The sequence below is a fragment of the Nylanderia fulva genome, unplaced genomic scaffold, assembly GCF_048542155.1.
Source record: "Nylanderia fulva isolate GAGA-0341 unplaced genomic scaffold, ASM4854215v1 Scaffold26, whole genome shotgun sequence".
NCBI classification, from domain to species: Eukaryota; Metazoa; Arthropoda; class Insecta; order Hymenoptera; family Formicidae; genus Nylanderia; species Nylanderia fulva.
Genome location: NW_028190325.1, coordinates 433,193 through 454,571, shown reverse-complemented (window position 1 = coordinate 454,571; position 21,379 = coordinate 433,193). Strand labels below are relative to the sequence as shown.

Sequence of the window (21,379 nt, the reverse complement as noted above, 5' to 3'; positions counted from 1 at the left end):
AGCAATGCTTGTTACTCGCATCATACAGCGTTAATGTTAGAAACTGAATTATACATGCAAATGGATTTACGTTGGTTAAATTGTCAGCAACATGACGTCCCGTTGAAAGAACTCGTAATATCGTACATCATTGTATTTTATATTTATAAATGGTGTAATGGTATAAATAACATTTTTGCCGAGAAGGAACACGACGATATGTCGTGAATTTTACATAGCGAAATGTGTGCCTGATTGTGAGATGTAAAATATAAACCGACGGTAAAATTTTTTCTAATATATAGCAATAAAATATTTATTTTGTTTTATACACGTGCCGTGTTTGTTTATATTTCATTTTATAAAATATTTTGTAATTTATATTTTATATAAAATAAATATTTTTTATATATAAATATACAAATAAATATTTTATTAAAATAAAATCTCGCAGAAACATTCTTATTTCCGCTAAATATTAAAATGTTCCGCGAAATTTTATTTGATTAAAGTTCAAATATTTACAATTTAAACATAAATTCTAAATATTTGAATTTCGCGGGAGTCGCTTGTCAAACTTCAAACTGATATCCACGAACCAATCAAATTCGTATGATGCGCACGTGACTAGGGGATGCGCGGAGCGATCTCTCGTTTCTGATTGGTCGACCGAAACCTCCCTCCCACTATTCGTGGCATTTCCGAACGCATCCTCAGTTCACGTTGACGTTCCACTTGACGATCGCGAGCATCGTCTTCGTCTTCGTTTAATCTCCGGCGAACGAGAAGGACGAGATAATTCCACGAGCATTGCGATCGCCAAATGGAACAAGACAGCCCTCGAGACCGAAACGTAACGTTGCCGAGTAGATATATGCGAATATAATTCGTGCGAACGCCTCGTGTCCCTTCGGTTATTGGCGAGTGAAGAAGAGTGAGTTGAAAACGTTTGAACATGGCAGCGGTGATGACGGAATTTTATTCTCGCCGCGGTCGCCCGACGTGCTGGTTTTAACCCGTGCGCGATGAAACGACAATATGAGCAACGGTAGTCCGGAGGAACCTCGGGCCCGATAACACGACGACGACGAGGAACAGAGTAGACGCTGGAGGATCGCCGTAACCGGGCTTTCTGCATCGGGTGAGCGAATGGAACCGATGAATTTCCCCCTCGTCTCGCGATCCAACGGCATGCGAAACGTCAAATCCTGGACGATTCCTTCGACGAGGTCGCGAAATGACAGCGCAATATCCCTCTGTCTTCTCCGCTAAAACGCGTTGAAAACACTCGACTTATCTGTGACAGGCCGTCACGTCTAGAGAAATAAGACGATGATGTTACTGTGTGTGTGTATACATATATATCATGCATGTGTGTGTGTGTAATTGTTATATTTTATTTTTCCATCGCGTCGATTGAAGATGTTTACGCCTATTGCATTAATTTTCTCGTCTGTGAAGTCCGAATCGCAAAAAAACGTACGAAACGTCGCGTTAGTATTTCACAGAGGACTTGGAAGGGATGAGACGCTACTTAATATATATATATATATACATATACTGTTACCATCTTTATTTCGTCGCGTTCGCACTCTCACGCTACAAACAACGGTTTCTCGCGTGTCGCATTCCGTTCCTTCATATTATGGCATCGAGCCTTTCCGTAAGAAATAGTTTCGCGATAGAAATATATACATACATACATATATATGTATATATGTATGTGGGATGGAGATTTCTCGTGTTACACTGTATTTCTAACTTGGGTGTATGCGTGACCTTGAATTTGACTATTGCATGTAGAATACATTTGTGAAGCTGAACAGTTGTTATTTTGCATGCCATATTTTTTTCCTTCGAGACTGCATGCAGATACATTTATTTAAACAGCCGAACATTTGGAGCTGAGCCCAAATTTATAATTACATCGTTATTTTTAATTAAGGGTAGAGAGTGACGCGATTTTTATTTAGAAACACATTTGATGAGATAATTTGTTGTCGGTTTTATAATATTTTTATAGTATCCTTTATTTTATAATCTTTACACATTAGGACATAACAAAAATGATAATTTATCTAGATGTGCTTTATCTGTATCTTTGATGTGAACAGGTCATGACAATTTAATGAAAAGTAAAAATAATGGATGGTACAAGAGCGGCGGAAGTATTGCCACTGTTGCAAGAACGTTTGGCGATACTACCTGGTGGACGGGATCGTAGGGGTGGACCTGTACTTCTGTTTCCAAGTACACCAAGACGCGAACGTGCGAAACCTGAAGATTATAGGCGTCTCTTGCAATATCTATTTGCCATTCCCAGTGATGAAGCTAGAGGCCTACGATTTACTGTAATTGTGGATATGCGTGGTACTACTTGGGATTCGGTCAAACCCATCTTGAAGGTTGTTATTTGGCCTGTGTTATACAAAGAAAGATTGATTGTCATAGAATATCAATATGAAAATTATTTTAGGTATTACACGAGCATTTTTATCGTACGGTTCATGTCGCTTTTCTTATTAAACCAGAAAACTTTTGGCAAAAACAAAGAACTTCATTAGGCAAACAGAAGAAATATAATTTTGAAGTAAGTATATTGAAATTATTACTCTAATAACTGCTTATGCATTTAAACTATCATTTGTTTACAAATATTTTTATGTGAGTTGCCCAACTAACATGTTAAAATATGTTTATTTTCAGATTAATACAATTAGCTTAGAAGCCCTTGTAAAAGTTATAGATCCTTCTCAACTGACCGCAGATTTAGATGGATCCTTGCAATATGATCATGCTCAATGGATCGATACTAGATTAGTTGTAGAAGATTTTACATGGCAAGCAGCTGACCTTCTCGATCGGTTAGACGACTTGCAAGAGGATCTCAGTCGAAATGACTTTGCTGATGATGTTGCAGGAGCTAAACATGGCATTGATCTGCATAATGAAATGAAGAAGAAAATTATGAAAGTTCCAGTGGAAGATATCGAAGTTGTTGGACAACGTCTGCTTCAGCGATTTAATAACAGTTAGTTTATGATTCCCAATGATTTTTAGAAATATAATAACTAATTTTTCTCATTTATCAAAATAAGAAATACGTTAAACATCTCTGAAATTAATGCAGCTCAATTTAACACTATTTATAAATGTGTTCTCAGGTGCATCAGCAACTGGGGGAGAAGGAGGCAGTATTGACAATGGTGCGGCAAGCTGCGCGGATTCCGATGGACGAGCATTAGCTACTCTGGTTATTCAGCACTTGGACTCCGTGCATGCAGCGCAACAGCATCTGCTACAACTGTGGCACATCAAGAAGATGAAACTGGATCAATGCTTTCAGCTACGATTGTTTGAACAGGATTGCGAGAAGATGTTTGATTGGATCTGTCACAACCGAGAGGCGTTCCTCGCCAGTTATGTGGAGATTGGTCGTTCGTATCAGTTAGCCAAGAATCTACAGGAGGAACATAAACACTTTACGATGAGTTCGATGAATGTTTATGTGAATATAAATAAAATCCTCACGATGGCTGGTAAACTATTGGAGACGCAACATTACGCGGCTGGACATGTGCGAGCAGTAGCGGGCCGTCTGGATCGAGCTTGGAAGGAGTTTGCAGCAGGTCTCGACGAGCGTACCGCGGTACTTAGTTTAAGTGTAGTGTTTCACCACAAAGCAGAACAGTATGTTGACAATGTAGCTGGTTGGAGCCAAGCGTGCGAAATTAGCAATCTGCCCAGTGAAATTCCAGTGCTCGAGTCTCATATTCGTCAGCACCAAACTCTTTACGAAGCAATGTGTCAGGCATATACAGAGGTAAAATAATTTTATCCCATTTCTTTAGCACATGTATATTTTACCTGAAACGGCTTTCGGTTTTGTCATAAGTTTGGTACAAAATCCTTGTGTTATTGTCATAAATCACCCCAATTTTTATTTCACTCATCTTTTTTTATGTGTACTGTAAGTTAATTTGATATTTAACAGGTTTACAATACATATCAAGCATTATTGAGCGGCCTGGGTTCAATGCTGCAAGTATGTCATAATGTGAACGCCCGTTCTTCAGGGGTGGATACATTTCGCGTCGATTATGTACGAGAAATTTTCAATTTTTAAAGCTTTCAGGCAATGGAATACATTATTTGCTTGGTACATGGGTGCTATTGGAAATATCTATCTGCAAATTTTCTGCAATAATTAACATTTGAATGTAATTTTCTTTTTTATAACCCAGGCGCGTCTCAGTACTCTTATATAGGTTTTTTTTTTACATATTGGCACACTTTTATTTGTTTGTCGATATTCTTTAGTTTACAGTTTTTTTTGTTGCTCTATTCTGAAAAATTTCAAAATTTTGATAAAAAGTTAAAATTATCATACATATCCCATACACTTTGATCCAAATAAATTTTGACATGAATGTTATGTATACGAATGTTTCTCAAGCGGGATTGGATAAAATTCTTATCTAGGTGCATAGTACCAGTAAGAAGCTTCTTTATCAACTGGATCATCTTGTGCAAGTCTGTAATCAACCGCAAGGAATTGATCATGTCGCCAGAAAACATGTACGTTAATTGGTGTTTATAGGAAGAATTGTTGTTTTTTCTTTTTACATTAGTCTTTTGTGATTACTTTCCTGTGTGTTTCGTTCTTTTTAGAAAATGAAAAACTTAATTGTTTAAGTTTATCAAAAAGATATTTATAATTGCAATTGTGAGAAAAATAGCAAGTATATATTTATGTATTTCTTTCTATATTAAGAATTACTTCTTCCTCTATTTAAACTGTCCTTTGCATGGGATAAAAAATAGGGATTATTCTGTAAATTATGCTATTATTTGGCAAGATTAATATACATATGTATGTACATATATGCTTATGCTATATTCACATGTTGTACAGTCTATATAAAATTTTGGGTTAATTTTATATATATATATATATATATATATATATATATATATATATATATAAAGTATGATATTGATTGGGATGCATGCAACATTATTTAACTAACTTAACGATTAACATTTCAGAATAATTATATGATATAACAATTTACATCTGATTTACATAGAGTCAAGATGGACACAATATTGACAGTCACACCGGCACGAGCGGTAATCCGGCGGCTGATTACAGCGAAGGTGCATCCCATGTATTAGCTGTTATTCATCAGATTCTTGGTCATCATAGAGCGTTAGAAGCTCGTTGGCACGCCCGCAAAGTTAAACTTCATCAACGGCTTGCATTAAAGTATGAAAACGAATATTCATACGTATATTATTATATGGATAAAGTGATACATGTGCGATTGTAATTTTTAGATTATTTCAAGAAGACGTAAAGCAAGTTCTTGACTGGCTGACGAATCACGGCGAAGTGTTCATTAGAAAAAATACGGGTGTAGGTCGTAATCTACAAAAAGCACGCGTCTATCAAAAAAGTCACGAACATTTTGAAAATGTTGCACAGGTAATTTTATATAGTACTATATTATATGTATTATACATATATTGCTTCAATATAATAATCATATATTTATTAGAATAAAGAATTTGTATTAAAAGTGTTTAAATAAATATATTTTTTATTTGCAGAATACTTATACTAATGCGACCAAATTATTGACCGCTGCCGAAGAACTCGCTCATACGGGTGAATGCGCGCCTGACGAGATATACGCAGTAGCGCAAGAATTGGAGGCTCATGTCAGTAGTTTTGCAGCGAGAGTCGAGCAGCGGCGTCGTAGATTAGATCTGGCAGTAGTATTTTATACTCACGAGAAAGAGGTATATTTTTATCATCATTTATCGTGATGTGGCATGTTTACACCAAGTGCGACAGCCTGTAAAAAACGCGTGTATATATATGTGTGTGTGTATTTATATTTACACATACATGCTCATACGCAGTGCCATTTTTAATGTAGATTCCCTTTGCAGCTCATAGGGTGGGTAGACGAGTTGCGTCAAGAAATGCAACAGGATGAGGTAGCAGAGAATTTAGAGACGGCGGAAAGACTGTTGGAACAATGCGCGCAGCATAGATCGTCCTGCCTCGAAGCTTGCGCTTCGACGATAGCCCAAGGTGAAGCTCTGCTGCAGGAACTTCGTGAAGCGACCGACGCGCCCGACACAACGGGCTCGATATCGGCGGTAGAGTCGGCATTGGATAGATTAGCTAGCCTGCGACAAGAACTGGAAGATTTGTGGGCCACGAAAAAGCTAAGACTGGAACTATGTCTGCGATTACGCGTCTTCGAACGAGATGCATTGGAGGCGAGCGGCCAGTTGGAGATGTGGGCGCAGGAATTGCAAGGTCCGCCACGAGAAGGTTCTCCCGAACAATTGCTGCGTGTGCATAACGACGGAGTCGCTCACATGCAAAATACCGCTTTTCAAATACTTCATCGTGGCCAAGAATTAGCGCAAGTTTTGGAGGAAGCGGGAGTATGTATCATGGCAGACGGTCAGCATAGCGCCGCGGCGCGAGTACAGGTACTTCTCGAGTTTCTGAACGAGAGAGAATTGGACGCGGAGGACCTCGCGGAGATGCGAAGGGTACGGCTGGAGCAGGCCTCTCAATTGTTGCAGCTACAGACGGATGCCTCTCACGTGATTAAATGGATACGAAACGGCGAGTCGATATTATTAGCTTCGCTTAGAATACCAGATGATTTCGAGGACGCCGAACAATTGGGAAAGGAACACTATCACTTCCAACTCGCGATAACGAATACTCACGCCTCCGCTGTACAAGTGAAGCATAAAGCGGACTCTTTAATAAGCGGGAATCATTACGACCCGAAGAGTATCAGGGAAGTCGCGGAAGACGTTACCAAACGGTGGCAGCAACTAGTGACTTGTGCAGAAGAACGACATAAATTGATTACCGCCAGTTTGAATTTTTACAAAACAGTGGACTCGGTACGGTCAGTTCTTGACAGTTTAGAGCTACAATACAACGTTGACGATGACTGGTGCGCCGATGGAGAGAAAGCCACCGGAGTACCAGCAAATATCACCAGACATCAGGAGCAAAAGGAGGCCTTTCTCAAGGCTTGCACGCTGGTTCGACGAACTGGGGAAACGTTCTTGAAGTACATCAATCGTAGTCTACAATTTTATAGCTATCACGCTAATAGCGCCGGTTCCGCGAATAAAGTAAAAAATATTCTCGAGGAGTTGGTCAGTAAGGAGAACAAAGTATTAGAATACTGGACTCAGCGAAAGAAGCGCTTGGATCAATGTCACCAGTACGTTTTGTTCGAACGTAGCGCGAAACAGGCGCTCGAATGGATAAAGGAGACCGGGGAGTTGTATCTAGCGACGCATACCAACGTCGGTAAGAATCGCATCGAAAATGAACAGTTGTTGCAAGAACACATCGAGTTTAAGGGCGCGGCGAAAGAAACGAGAGAGAGGGTGAAGTTGTTGATTCAACTCGCTGACAATTTAGTCGAGAGGGGTCACGCTCATGCCGCGGCGATCAAGCAAGCCGTCGCCGAGGTCGATCAGCGATACAAAGACTTCAGCGCGCGAATGGATTGCTATAAAACACAAATCGAAGACGATCTCGGTATTCAGTCCGACGAGGGACACAAAGATCTCTCCATCGATCGGAATTCGGATCCGTTGTTGGAAGAGAAGATCAAGGGTAAGGATCTGAAGGAGTTGAACGAGGAGAAGAGAAGGTCCGCGCGAAGGAAAGAGTTTATTATGGCTGAACTCTTGCAAACCGAGCGTACGTACGTAAAGGACTTGGAGACTTGTATTCGTTGTTTCCTGGACGAAACGCGATGCGGAAAAGGAAACGTTCCGCAGAGCTTACAAACCCGAGAATCAATCATTTTTAGCAACATAGAGGAGATACATCAGTTTCATAGCAATGTATTTTTACGTGAGTTGGAAAAGTACGAAACCATGCCGGAAGATGTTGGACATTGCTTTGTAGTATGGGTAAGTATTTTTTTATACATATATGCATGATATATTAAATAAATCTTATAAAAGCACAATTTTTTTCCATTACGTGTGTTTTGTATATATTTATATATTGTATAATAATTTACACAGGCACCTAAATTCGACATGTACGTGACTTATTGTAAAAATAAGCCCGAGAGCAATCAACTGTTAGTTACGCACGGTGGAACGTGGTTTGAGGAATTGCAGAGGAAGTATAGAGTAGAACATCCCATTGCTGCATATTTAATCAAACCTGTACAGAGAATTACAAAATATCAGCTGCTACTTAAGGACTTACAGGTATCTATAAGGAAAAGGAAGGGAGAGAAAAGAAGGATATATATATATATATATATATATATATATATATATATATATATATATATATATATATATATATATATATATCCTTCTTGGCAACAAGCCTGAAATGAAAAAGAAAACGTAAATTTATATATATATATATATATATATATATATATATATATATATAAATTTACGTTTTCTTTTTCATTTCAGGCTTGTTGCCAAGAAGGACAGGGCGAAATAAAAGAAGGGTTAGAAGTGATGTTAAATGTGCCTAAAAAAGCTAACGATGCCTTACACTTAAGTCTATTGGAAGGTTGCGATGTTAGTACAGACGCGCTCGGTGACGTTGTACTGCAGGATTCGTTCACGGTTTGGGACCCGAAACAGCTCATTAGGAAGGGAAGAGATCGTCATATATTTCTCTTCGAACTGTATCTTCTCTTTACGAAGGAAGTCAAAGATTCTGCCGGAAAGGTGCGCACAACCATTTTCTTGGCTTTGACTTTAAATAAACTTTTATATTAATTCGTTTATCTGTCTGTCTAGGTGAAATATGTTTATAAAAATCGCCTGTTAACCTCGGAACTGGGCGTAACCGAGCACATTGAAGGCGACGAATGCAAATTCGCTGTGTGGACAGGACGAGCACCGACCGGCGATACTCGCGTAGTTTTGCGGGCAAATTCGATGGACGCGAAGCAACTGTGGGTGATGAGGTTACGCGAAGTGATACAGGAGACCTTTTTGGGCAAGAATATGCCAAAGAGTCCCGCCAAGAAGAGCTCCAGTCAACGTTCCAGCAGAGATCTGGAGGAATGCGCGTCCTTGGACGAAAGTGTGGAGAATCTGGATAGAAATTCATTGGCTTCCTTCGGCTCGACCAATACCACGGATTCTGATAAGGTAAGTGTATCATCTTTTTATTATCAAAATTAATTTTTATATGATTTTTATAAAACAAGTTAATTGAATCAGAAAAATTGCGCAGTAAAGTATTGGATAGAAGCAAGTTTTTTTTTACATTATTCTTTTGTTCAATGAGAGAATATCGGAAAACAGTCGATAATTTTTTTCTAAATATGATGGATAGATATGCATTCATATATCGAAATACTAAAAGTGCTTAACAAACTATGATTCACAATTAAACTCCTCTTTGTATCCTTAATAATATCCTAAAGACTTTTAGCTGTGTTATATATCCACAGTAAATTCTGTAGACCTCCTCTATCTAGATTAATCAACTGAGATGTTTTATTTTTCAAATTTCGGAGTATATTCTATATGAAAAACAATCATTTTTTTTATCTATTATTTACTTTCGATCTTTACATTTTTCTCCAAAATCCAGATCATGTGAAGTGTATCCTTCTTTTGGAGTAGAGTTTGCAAAAACAATTGAACTCTCTCGGAACGATCCGGCTCTTCCCGAACCACCTCGCTCGAAAGCGCTATGCGATCTGTCCAATTTCTCACCGATTCCTCTCTCCTTCTGCAACGAGGGATGGCGATACGACACGATACGGGGAAGGCCACGGAGGGGCCACTACTTGCGCAGGGTTGGGTGGGGCGCGCCAGTTGGGTTGGGTTAGTTATAATCTCTCGTCACTTCGTACGGTCGGGAGGCCGACGATCAGTACGGGCGCGACTCCCGGGTCGCATGGATCCGCTCGAGGATCTACGCGGCTGATCGCGAGAGGTCGATGAGCGAATCGGCAATGTTCTGACCTTCTCGACGAGGGTGAGGAAGAAGAAGAAGAAGAAGAAGAAGAAGAAAAAATAAGAGCCAACAAATAAATATCGTCGACGATGGCAAATGTACTAAGCGTCGTCGTACGTGGAAAAATGTGCTCCGCGCGTAATAACGCCCTGTCAGACACATCGTTTCTCTCCTCTTTCTCTATACTACGGTTGCGTTCGCGCGTTGTGTGAAGACCCGACGTACCGATCCGGCGAACTGACGTGTCATGACGTCACCGGCTGGAAAACCGGCGACGATCGCCCAGAAGGCGCGCAGAAAGATCTCTTTGCCGTGGTTCCGTCAGAGCTCGGCGACACCGCCACACGCGACCCTCTCCAGACAACATACCATCGATACGCCAAGCTCGTTCCAGGCTCGACTTCTGCGCCGTCAACCTTCCCTAACCCAGGTACCGTCGTATCCTTGCGACACCTGCCCGTCCTACCCTACATAGGACTTGATCGCCTCTTCAGGTGATCTTCTCTTACGCAAATCGTAAGATTAGATCATTTTTTTTATTTACCTGTAAAATTTCGTTCTTCATTTCAAAGATGCAAAAAAAATATTAAAATGGAAATTCTGTAAGGAAAATATCATCACGATAAATTAATTAATGTCATGATAAATTGCGCGTATCTTTTCGGAGCAAATTTGTAAAAATAAAAATACGAAGTCGAAGTGGTTGATACGAATGGCGAACTGATGCGATTTATCTGGAAATTCGCAAAAGGGCCAGGATAAATACATATCTCTAGGCGATAACATAATCTGATAATCTCTTTCTCTCGCGTTTAATTTTTTTCCATTTCTTTCTTCAATTTAGTTATTTGCGCGGTGTAAGCTGACGATATGGTGAGGGAATTTGGCACGTGGAAAATTCTATTTTGGCTCGCGGAATGTACGAAAAGCGGGCGAAGAGCAGCGGACGGGACCATTCGCGGCCACGTCCGGCAACGAACAACAATTGCGCGTCTTTCGCGGTGATGAGAGACACCACCACGTCGGTGGTTAAAGCACATTGGATGGGAACGACGTACACATTCGCGGTACAATATAAAACACGCACACGCACGGTATTTATAGCAACGTCAAAGGACCGTCGTGTCGTGGCATAAGCTATTTTCAAAACGCCGGAATTGTGCGTGCGATTTAAAAAGCGAGGAAGAGAGCTGTTAAAGAGGAAGGGTTGGTTGCGCGCGCGGTGACATTCGGTGACACTGATCTGCTGACGATCAGAGTCATCGAGGCATCAGTAATTCTCGGATCTCGCTCCGACGATCCGCAAATTCAAAGACAATCGGTCCTTCGCAGCGAGAGAGAGAGTGAGTGAGTGTGGTCTCTCTCCGAGACCGACAGAGAGATGGAGGATGATCGTATCGACCCGGTCTACGCTTGCGTAAGCACGAGAGGGCAGCTCTTCTCTTCCTATTCGTTTTGCTTCCCTGCTTTCGGTATATCCCGCCACCCTCTTTGCGCTACCCTCCGCCCGCTGGTCACCTCCTCCTCTTCATCCTCTTCCACCTTCGCTCTTCCGCCGTTACTTTCACGCACGCGCGCACTTATAGACGCATCACACTTGACTAATTATCCCTTTCTATATTCGCCCCCGGATCTAATATATTCCCGAGCGTGACTCGCTATATTTCCGCAGATGGGACAAATCTATCTTTAATGCGTATGTTTTTTTTTTTCAGACCGGAGTAGTCGAGATGACGTGGGTGGTCGCCGATCATATGGCGGCGCCGGGCTCGAGAGAACTCAGCGTGACGAAAGGGCAGCAGGTCGAGGTGCTGGAGAACGGCGGTACCGCTAGTAACACCCCCGGCGGGGTTCCCAATACCGGTGAATGGACCCTGGTGCGTTTACCGCTCACCCCCGGACAAGCCGAACCTCCTGTCGAGGGTCTGGTACCCACCAGCGCTCTGAAACAGCCGCCGACCGCCTCCTGCAAAACTTCGCCGTCCAGAAAAGCGTCCACGCAACAGCAGCAGCAACAACAACAGTCGCATCAGTATCATCATCAACAGCAGCAACAACAATCGCATCATCATCCGTCGTACTATCAGCAGCAGCAAATCAATCAGGCAATCGTCCAAACACAACAGCAGCAGCAGCAACAGCAAACTGCCGTCACGTCGTCGACTACAGCCAATACCCAATTGCCGTCGAGCACTTCGGCGACGCAGCAGACAACTCCGTTGACGACTTCGCTGTCGTCATCCGCGGTCCTGTCGCCGATGTTATCGGAGGACGCAGGTGAATGATGATCGAAACAAGTAATCCGCGATTTAAGATAAGCTCTCGCGTCTTTTTACCTCTTTTTATGACGATATACACTGCAGAGTAACTCGAGCGTATACTGTGATACAGAGAAATTTTAAATTTGCTTTGTAAAGTCGCTTAGGAAGTTGCCGTAAACCGCAAATTGGCGCGATGACTCGCGTCTTATCAAAATTCTGATAAACGTGTATATTAAGTTGCAGCGTGATTTTAGAATAGAAACTAATACCGCTTTGAATTGATGAATAGAAACCACCGGAAGCGACGGTAGCGGGTCAACGACTAGTACAAATTCACCTGGCAACAAGAGACGAGGTTTTAGCGGGTAAGCATTTTTAATAAAAACTGCGTCGTCTAAATCTGCCTCGTTTATCTTGAAATGTCATACGTGCAACGATAATCACGTACCGTGGCGGGCACATTTCTGTTTATAGACGGATATGGATCCCACCGCCTTTACGCAAACTTAGCCAAGGTAAAGTGGAAAAAACCAATACCGTGTCCACGTCATCGTCTCCTTTGATTGGACCGTCTTTGAAGAAAAGCAGCTCGGATAAACGCTTTAAATTACCAAGCGGCATCGAGCACAATCGGCCTGGTAAAACAACGTTCGATGCCCAAGAGGGTGAGGAAGGCGTTAATAAGGAGGAAGAGAGTGAGGAGCAACATAAGGTCGACGTAGATGTGGATGTTACGTGCGAAAACGATGATACGACGGCGGTGACGAGTTCGCAGGAGCAAAACGGTGGCGAAGACGCCGATGACGATTTGGAACTTCCTCCTCCGATGAAGCCTATAACCGAACCGATACTGGTGACAACCGCGAATGGCCCGTCAGGTTCCACGATACCGAGCGAATTGCCTGGAAAACGAGTAAGCATTTGAATATTTTTCAAGCTTTTATTTCATTTCACTTTCTTGGCCTTTAATTGTTTCTCTCTTCTCATCTTTAAGTCTTATGTACATTTTTATGTCTTTATTTATTAACAGTCTACTGAACATTCGACGAAAATCCTTGATGGCGACGCCACGACAGCCGATCTATCGGAGATCGAGCAGATTGTCAAGGAGAGAATGGTAAGTCCAACTCAGACAAATACAGATTCGTGCATTGCACCGAGTACTATACGTAATTATTAACAGGAGCAACATACAGAAAATCAGGAAAGGCACAGTCTTATGCGAACCCCTAATGGGAAATCGTTGAGCAACGAGGAAGAGTATTGTAACGCAACCATTAATCCGATCGCTGGCGAAGAAGCAGATCCAGAGAGTACCGCGATCGCTAAGCGGCAATTTGTCATTCGCGAGCTGGTGGAAACCGAGAGAGACTACGTCAACGATTTGAAGCACATAGTCGAAGGTTATATGGCACTAATGCGAAATCCCGATTGCGAGATTCCCTTGCCGGAAGATTTGCGCGGTGGGAAGGATAAGATGGTTTTTGGCAACGTAGAAGCTATGTACGAGTGGCATCGAGAGTAAGTCGTCCCGTTACAATTTTTATCCGATAATCATAAAGATATTCATGTTTATATCGACCTTGTTTCCTTCTTTCAGTTTTTTCCTTAAAGCTTTGGAACGTTGCTTGGAACGTCCCGAAGAGCTCGGACCTCTCTTTAAACGTTACGAGCGCAAGCTACACATGTATGTGGTTTATTGTCAAAATAAACCCGTTTCGGAATACATCGTGTCCGAATATATAGATACATACTTTGAGGTAAAATCATCATCGAGTGACTAAGGGCTTGGTTTTTCCAACTTTTTGATAAGTTCAGATAAGTTCTAAACAAAAGAGACGAAGATATGCTCTACCTGTCGGGTAAAGCTTACTAAGAAGTCGGAACGATCGGCCCCAAATGATATGAAATGGTAGAACCATATATTTAAATCACATGTGTTTACAGGAACTTAGGCAAAAACTTGGGCATCGTTTGCAACTCTGCGACTTGCTGATCAAGCCCGTACAAAGGATTACAAAATATCAACTTCTTCTACGGGAGGCATTGCGCCTCACTGAACGAACCCAAAGGTTATCGGAAATCGAAGGCCTCAGAGCGGCGGCTCATGTCATGCGAGTTATTCCTAAAGCTGCAAACGATATGATGGACGTTGGGAGATTACAAGGTTTCGACGTGAGTGTCGCTTTTTTTCCTCCCCTCATTCTCGTTAGTTTTATATACGGCAAAAGAATATTTATTCTATGTTTCTTAACCTTCCTCTAGGGGAAAATAACAGCGCAAGGGAAACTCTTACTCCACGGGCCGCTTCTAGTATCGGAAATATCAAACGTATCGACGAGAGGAAGGGAATGGCAAGTCTTTCTTTTTGAACAAAATATTATCTTTAGCGAAGCTGTTGGCAAAAAGACGCAATTTACCAATCCTGCCTACATATACAAAGCACACATTCAGGTAATTAAATAATTAATTTCTCTATTTCTCTTGTGTTTATAAATCATTTTTGATCGTATGGGGGAAAAAACAATATTTTTATTTTGCCTATGATGTAAAAACATGATGAAATCAATGAATGCTGTACTGTAGGTGAACAAAATGAGTCTCGAAGATTCGAATGACGAGCCGGAGAAGTTTGTTATCCGGTCGACGGATCCTCGAAAGCCTGGGCTAGGGTTTTCTTGTAGCTTAGCGGAAGAAAGTAGCGGACCGCGCAGGCAGGAATGGGTAGACACGATCACTGCCATCCTGCAAACTCAGCGCGACTTCCTCAAGGCGATACAGTCACCAATTGCCTACCAGAAGGAACTTACCAAAGATCCACTGTAAGCGTTTCTAAACTTGACACATGATTGAACTTACACACTCTCTTTTAATATTCAATCTGTGAATATTCGTTCCGACATATTTTTGTATATTTTATATGAAAAGAGACACACACACATACACATACATACATAGACACACAAAATGGCCATAAGAGATTAGATAATCGTTTCCTATAAACGTCTCATCGCCTGCTTTCCTCTACGCCCTTTGGCACCAATTTCACCCATTTGTCGAAAATTAAACAACTACTTTTTAACGTAATTAAATATATTTTAGCGCCTGTAGATTATTATTAATACCACATGCTAAAAAGTGTGCACGTATCCAGTCATTTTTCTCTCACATTCCTTTTCTGTGAATTACCTTTACGTATCTGGTGATGAATATCTTGCTTTCGTAGTATAACAATTCAGTATTCAACTATATATTTCTATACGAAAGCTTATAAGGACGTCTATACGATACTGTAAAAAAAAAACTTTTACTCTTCTATCGACTAATAAGAAATAAAATACGGTTTACACACATACACATTGAGACAGACAGACATATACAGAGGAGTATATGCAGGGTGTTACACAAAAGTGCTGCATTATTTTTTAATGACATATTGCTGGACGAAAATAATTTCTCCTTAGCAAAATATGAATGAGCAGCGACAAAATTCTTCGTGTATTCACACGACTAGATAGTCCTATCGAAAATTAAAGATGATATATTTTGCTTTTAAATTTTTGTTGAAGACGGTCATCAAAAAAAGCAATGCAATACTTTTGGAATACAAATATATAAATATAATATATATATCTTTTCATATTCGATGACGTCTCGAAACGATTGTAGAATTCGACTATCGTTCTGTACCAGATATATATATCTATATATACACACACCTCCACAGAAGTATATATAAATATATATATAAATAAATATATATATGTATATATATATATATATATATATATATACTTTAGTGTTTTAGATCGCCGCGAGTATGCGAGAGTTGACAAACTCTTTTTATCGTTTAATGGAAAATCTACTCCTGTTCCTTAACGTGTACTACTCCTCTAGACTTGACTATCTGAGTCTATCAAGAGCCTATAAAAATGTGTGCCGAGATCCGTTCCAATGCGCATGCATTTTACGCGTATATTGTATGCACGCACACAAACAAATGGGGGCGTATTTTGTTGTTTACGTATACACATTTACATCTACACACATGCGACTTGTAACGATATGAAACGACAAAAGAAAAAAAAACGTGCTGCGAGTGCGATGTATTAATAATGTCGTAATAATATATGAAGATACGCAATATATTTATAATAATTTTAATAACGTTTACAAAAGCAAGCAAGCGCGCGCTCGCGAGTCTGTGAACAAACTGACGTTGTGACAGTATGCTCTATGTATATATTTAATTATGCGCGATACGAGATTTGGAGGATAGTCGAAAGCAAAGCTATATAATTGACCCGCGAATCATAAGAATTTTGTCTAGAATAAAAATTGTAAATTAATGATTGAGAGACGGAATGATTGTGTATCCCCCTTGTCCTACTATCTAATATACACGCCCACCCCCGACTAACCGGAGCTTCTTTTCTTTATAATTTCATCAAGAACACAGTACTGCGAGAAGCGCAAGCCCAAGTATGTGTATCTACCGCGATCACAACCAACCACTCACCCACCACCCACCCTGTCTGTTGACACGCGTTGCTATTAAGCACCCACCTCATCTATTCTTCGACACGTACGAAAAAGATTCAAGTTAACGCCGACATCGTATCCTGGCTTAGACTGCCGAGACTCGTTCCTTCCAATCGCTGTAAAACTTTAATAATATTATAAGTCATTTATTGAAGTTATTTTTGACAAGACGAAGAAAAAATATTTATTTGTGCATTTAATTAATGGCGAGGATCAAAGTTCGCGAGTCTCGACGCGTAGTACTGTGTCTTGGATTTCATTTATGATTTGCTGGCGTGTAGTCGTGCCACCATCACCACCACCAGCACCACGTCAGAACGTCGAGCGACTGTATCGGTTCCTCCGACGCTGATAGTCCCTGGACAGTCGACGAACCGAGGAAAGAGTAACGATCGAGTAAGGACGGGTCAGCAGCCAACGTTGCAGCGTTCTTATACCGGTGGATTGGAGCATACGCAACCACGTACACCCAGCCCGACAAAGAGTAGGCTAAACTTCCTGGAAGGATTTAAGAATACTTTACGCACACGCTCACCGGGTCGCAACAACTCCATTCCGGTGAGCCAATTCCTGATTGTGGTCTTTGCCACTTGGAGCTTATACATATACATTTATCAATTAGATCAATCATCAATTTTAGAATTCTTGATGATTGCAGCAAAGGGGCTCTCCTTCCTCTTCTTCCTCTTGATGCCTGTTGCTATCTACTGCTATCTATTGCATTATCTTCTGTCGGTGCGACGATAAGTCATATTTTATTAAAAAAACTCTATCGAGACTATAAACGATCGCAATGTTCATGAATGCCATACGCTGAATTACATATCTCCTGGTGTAATAAGATGGATCTTATACGTCGCGCGTAAAACAAATACATATATATCTCTAGGAGGAGTAACCATTAGGAAAATGAAAAGATGAAGCTCTTGTCTTACTGTACATTTTTGATTCTTCAAGCTTTGTGTTACCGCTTTTCCAACTAACGCATCTTCTGCTCACTATACATATAATATACTATTGGTTTTTACGATCGTCGTCGCTATACAAGCATTATCACTAGCACTCCGCCGAATCGTCGCAATCAATACCGCCTCTGTAACTGCTATTGCTCTGCTGTGCTACATTATCACCGACCATCTGTCAAAACCAAAATGATGTCATTGCTACCGCCATTATTTCTTCCTCTACCGGGACATGTACGACCGCTACTGTTATTGCTGCTACTGTTGATGCATTACACAGTGCTGGAACTTCTCCCTGGGTCTTTCTGTCGCACGCTCTCTGGGTGAATACAAAATTGCGACGCGACGCAAGTTGCATGAAAAAAATATATACGTTTAAAGAACAACACAAATATGTCAAATATGTATAATAGGAGGACTCCTTTAGGTCGTTCCAGGTGCTTGCGTAAGATTAGCCGCGGATTGGGGAAAATTACATGCCGGGGATGAGTTGATTGTCTCGCATCTTGATGGTCCAGGTCTAGTGGTGTCGCCAATTAACACCAAGAATGAACTGTGGATTCCGGCGAGTCTTATTTCGAACTCTGCAGTCAGTCGAGCCTGGTCATTTCGACCACGAAAGATGGTCGACCTTATGAGAAGCGATCACGCTGCCGATGAGTCTACGACGACGCCGATGATGCCCGAGGAGAAAACGCCGACTATCCTGAGCAATCCAACGTCGATTCGCGCGACCGCCGGAGAAGTCGTCAGACTCTCCGTCGAGACGCACAACGTGGATCGCAACAATCATGCGACTGTCACCTGGAGGAAGGAAGGCGAGGATCAGTATATAAGAGAGAGCGATCGGTATCAGTTTCAGCAGAGCATGGGTTTCGTCTATTTACAAATCACCGGTTGCCGGGCGTCGGACTCTGGCATATATCACTGTTACTTCAAGTGCGAAACGGGTTCCTGCTTCGCGCGAATCTCTCTATCTGTCACAGGTACATAATAATAATTGAACTCATATATGGTATGTAGTTATAGTACATTATTAAATCGTTTATATTTTTTCTCAGGTGGAAAGAGTACCACTTTAGCACGTGCTTTAGGATCTTCGAAAGTAGAAGTCGACTGGGACAAGCAAGAGATCGGTAGCACGTCGTGTAGTATAGAATGTCGAACCTTGCCATTACAACGATGGGTGCCGATATTGAAGCAGCTTAATGAGCCACCAGCTGTACTGGATGTGTCGCCGGACGCTTCGTACAGCTTCCGTGTGATAGGCGATGACGGCAGAATGACCTCGCCGTCAAGCGTAGTAACGTTATCGAGATTAGACGCGGACAGTGGGGCTGAATGGGAATCCAAGCAATTCGTCGGTAGATACTTGGAGCTGGACGAGCTGGGTAACGGTAGATTCGGCATAGTTCGTCGCGCCAGAGACAAGGGCACTGGTCAAGAGGTGGCTCTCAAGCAGATTCCACGACACAAGCAGTCGAGATTGCTGACACGGGCGGAATATGACGTGCTAGCCTCTACTCATCACGCCAACATCATCAGAGCGTTCGCTCTGTTTGAGAACGCGCCTCGACCCGGAATAGACACCATCGTTCTGGAACTGTAGGTTTTATATATAATATAATAATATAATAATTTAATAATATAAATATAATATATAATATTTAATATAATATTGTAATTTAAAATATATAATAAGTTACAAAAATAATATTCTAATTAACGCTTTTCCTCAGGGTCAAGGGTCCGACTTTATTTGCATATCTGAGCGAGAAAACTGAATACACCGAAGCGACAGCGATGCGATACACCGGTCAGCTGTTGTCCGCGTTGTCCTGGTTACACTGTCGCAGCCGGATGCATCTGGACGTGAAGCCTGAAAATGTTCTCGTAGATCAAGAGACGGATCAAGTGAAAGTGATAGATCTGGGAGAAGCGGTGAGGACTCCGATTGACGAGGTTGTGCCGCCTCCTGCCGATTTGGAATTTGCCGCGCCGGAATCGGTGTTAGGTAGACCGACCGGTCCTTACACTGACATGTGGGCCATCGGAGTTTTTATTTACGTTCTGCTAAGGTATTTTAAACAATTACTCGAATATATTTTGCATATCTCAAATCATAATATAAATATAATTATTTAATACTTAGAATATTTATAATATTAAAATTGTAATATAATAAATAACTCAAATATCTTTATCATTATTATTATTATATCGCGTCTATTATTATATTATAAAATTATTATTATTATATTATAAAATTGTAGTGGTTTGTCACCTTTTCTGGACGATTCCATGGAAGAGACCACCGCCAACATACTCAAGTGCGATTTCTGTTTTCCCGATGAATATTTCGAGATGATATCTAGCGACGCAAAAGAGCTCCTCGGAAGATTATTGCGTTTGCGTGGCGAGGATCGAGTGAATGCAGAGTTTTGTCTTGCTTCGCCGTGGTTGAAGGTAATAAACTTGTGTTTGAAACTATAATAAAATAATTTAGATTATTTAGAACAATCTTTGAAAGATTTCAAGTTATTTTTTTATATATAAAAATATAATTTATAAAAAAAATTTTATATTTTTTTATGGATAATATATATGAAATATATAATATATTTAATTATATATTATATATAATTTTTTTATATATAAATTATATTTTTATATATAAAATATAAAAAATAATTCCACCCTTGAAGTTTATTCATTCTTTCTTTTCTTAGATATCGACAGGCGCTACCATCCTGTCCACTAGAATGGCTGCATTTATAGAACGTCGCGCACACTGTCTTAAACTGCGTCAGGACCATAATGACAGTTTTTATTCATAAAACTAACAGTATGCAGTATAAGAGCATGTTACTTAAAAAATACATGACACAAATTTATATATGTAAATAGCAGAATATATATATACTTGTAAATGTTTAACTCTTGATATTTTCTTCAAATTTCAACATGTTAATTTATAAAAAAAGAAAGCACTCCTCTTTTTCTTTTGTGAAACATTATTGTGTTTTGCTATTTTATTACGAGCATTTCATTCGTGATGCTTTGATGGTGAAGACAAAAATAGGAAAGAAATTTTGAAAAGAGAGAAATATGTAAATATAACAACAAAAGACAGAGAGTTAATTTATATGCAGCAAATAATTATAGATTTTTATGTAAGTATAAATTATTTCATTCATAATGCTTTGATGGGGGGTAAAGACAAAGAAAAGTAAAAAGAAACTTTGAAAACAGAGAAATGTGCAAATACAGCAACAAAAGACAGAGAATTAAATAATTTATATGTAGAAAACAATTATAGACTTCTAAATTATTTCATTCATAATGCTTTAACAGCAAAGACAAAGAAAAGGAAAGAAACTTGAAAAGAGAGAAACGTGCAAAGAAAGGACAGAGAAATATTAGATATTTTTTGACTATACGGATTGTTTTTTACCTAAAACTAGAACGCTTCGCCCTTTATTAATATTAATACTTTAATTTGTACAGGCAAAAGATTTTGATTAATTGTATTGTACTTTATCAAATGAATAGAATTTCCGAACGCAGCCTTAAAGTGTTCATGAAAAGAAGTGCATTCGAAGACGACCAATCACATTATTCGA

The 21,379-nt window shown here is 40.3% G+C and overlaps 1 protein-coding gene and 1 long non-coding RNA gene across 8 annotated transcripts; one reads left to right on the top strand and one right to left on the bottom strand.

Moving 5' to 3' along the window:
* The first annotated feature begins 733 nt into the window (after positions 1 to 733).
* On the top strand, positions 734 to 20,693 carry trio (trio Rho guanine nucleotide exchange factor). Of its 7 annotated transcripts, XM_085483695.1 has the most exons (29): positions 737 to 1,120; positions 2,094 to 2,384; positions 2,456 to 2,569; positions 2,686 to 3,010; positions 3,144 to 3,802; positions 3,974 to 4,081; positions 4,462 to 4,557; positions 5,070 to 5,248; positions 5,320 to 5,467; positions 5,593 to 5,784; positions 5,938 to 7,953; positions 8,071 to 8,262; positions 8,482 to 8,745; positions 8,818 to 9,174; positions 11,707 to 12,268; positions 12,542 to 12,617; positions 12,727 to 13,165; positions 13,283 to 13,369; positions 13,436 to 13,773; positions 13,853 to 14,012; positions 14,200 to 14,427; positions 14,518 to 14,706; positions 14,839 to 15,074; positions 17,076 to 17,352; positions 18,184 to 18,742; positions 18,818 to 19,361; positions 19,496 to 19,834; positions 20,030 to 20,222; positions 20,486 to 20,693. In XM_085483695.1, exons 2-29 carry the CDS (start codon positions 2,124 to 2,126, stop codon positions 20,591 to 20,593), a joined length of 9,246 nt encoding a protein of 3,081 aa, XP_085339821.1. In that variant the 5' UTR covers positions 737 to 1,120; positions 2,094 to 2,123; the 3' UTR covers positions 20,594 to 20,693. The 7 variants fall into 7 exon arrangements, with proteins under 7 accessions (XP_029169959.2, XP_029169960.2, XP_085339821.1 ...); XM_029314123.2 differs by lacking the exon at positions 3,974 to 4,081 and having other exon boundaries at positions 738 to 1,120; XM_085483694.1 differs by lacking the exons at positions 737 to 1,120; positions 3,974 to 4,081 and adding an exon at positions 1,145 to 1,324.
* Positions 20,028 to 21,278, bottom strand: LOC146722877 (uncharacterized). Its single transcript, XR_014924893.1, has 2 exons — positions 21,211 to 21,278; positions 20,028 to 20,243 (listed from the first exon to the last, which is right to left on the bottom strand). It is a non-coding gene; the product is annotated as an uncharacterized LOC146722877 (long non-coding RNA).
* Positions 21,279 to 21,379: the final 101 nt, after the last annotated feature.

What these genes read in the sequence shown, in the direction of transcription:
- trio (XM_085483695.1), top strand. Translation starts at nt 2,124, where the DNA reads ATGGATGGTACAAGAGCGGCGGAAGTATTGCCACTGTTGCAAGAACGT. An exon ending in TGCTACTTAAGGACTTACAG is followed by an intron (nt 8,263 to 8,481) that starts GTATCTATAAGG and finishes TTTTCATTTCAG; the next exon opens with GCTTGTTGCCAAGAAGGACA. An exon ending in GGAGATTACAAGGTTTCGAC is followed by an intron (nt 14,428 to 14,517) that starts GTGAGTGTCGCT and finishes ACCTTCCTCTAG; the next exon opens with GGGAAAATAACAGCGCAAGG.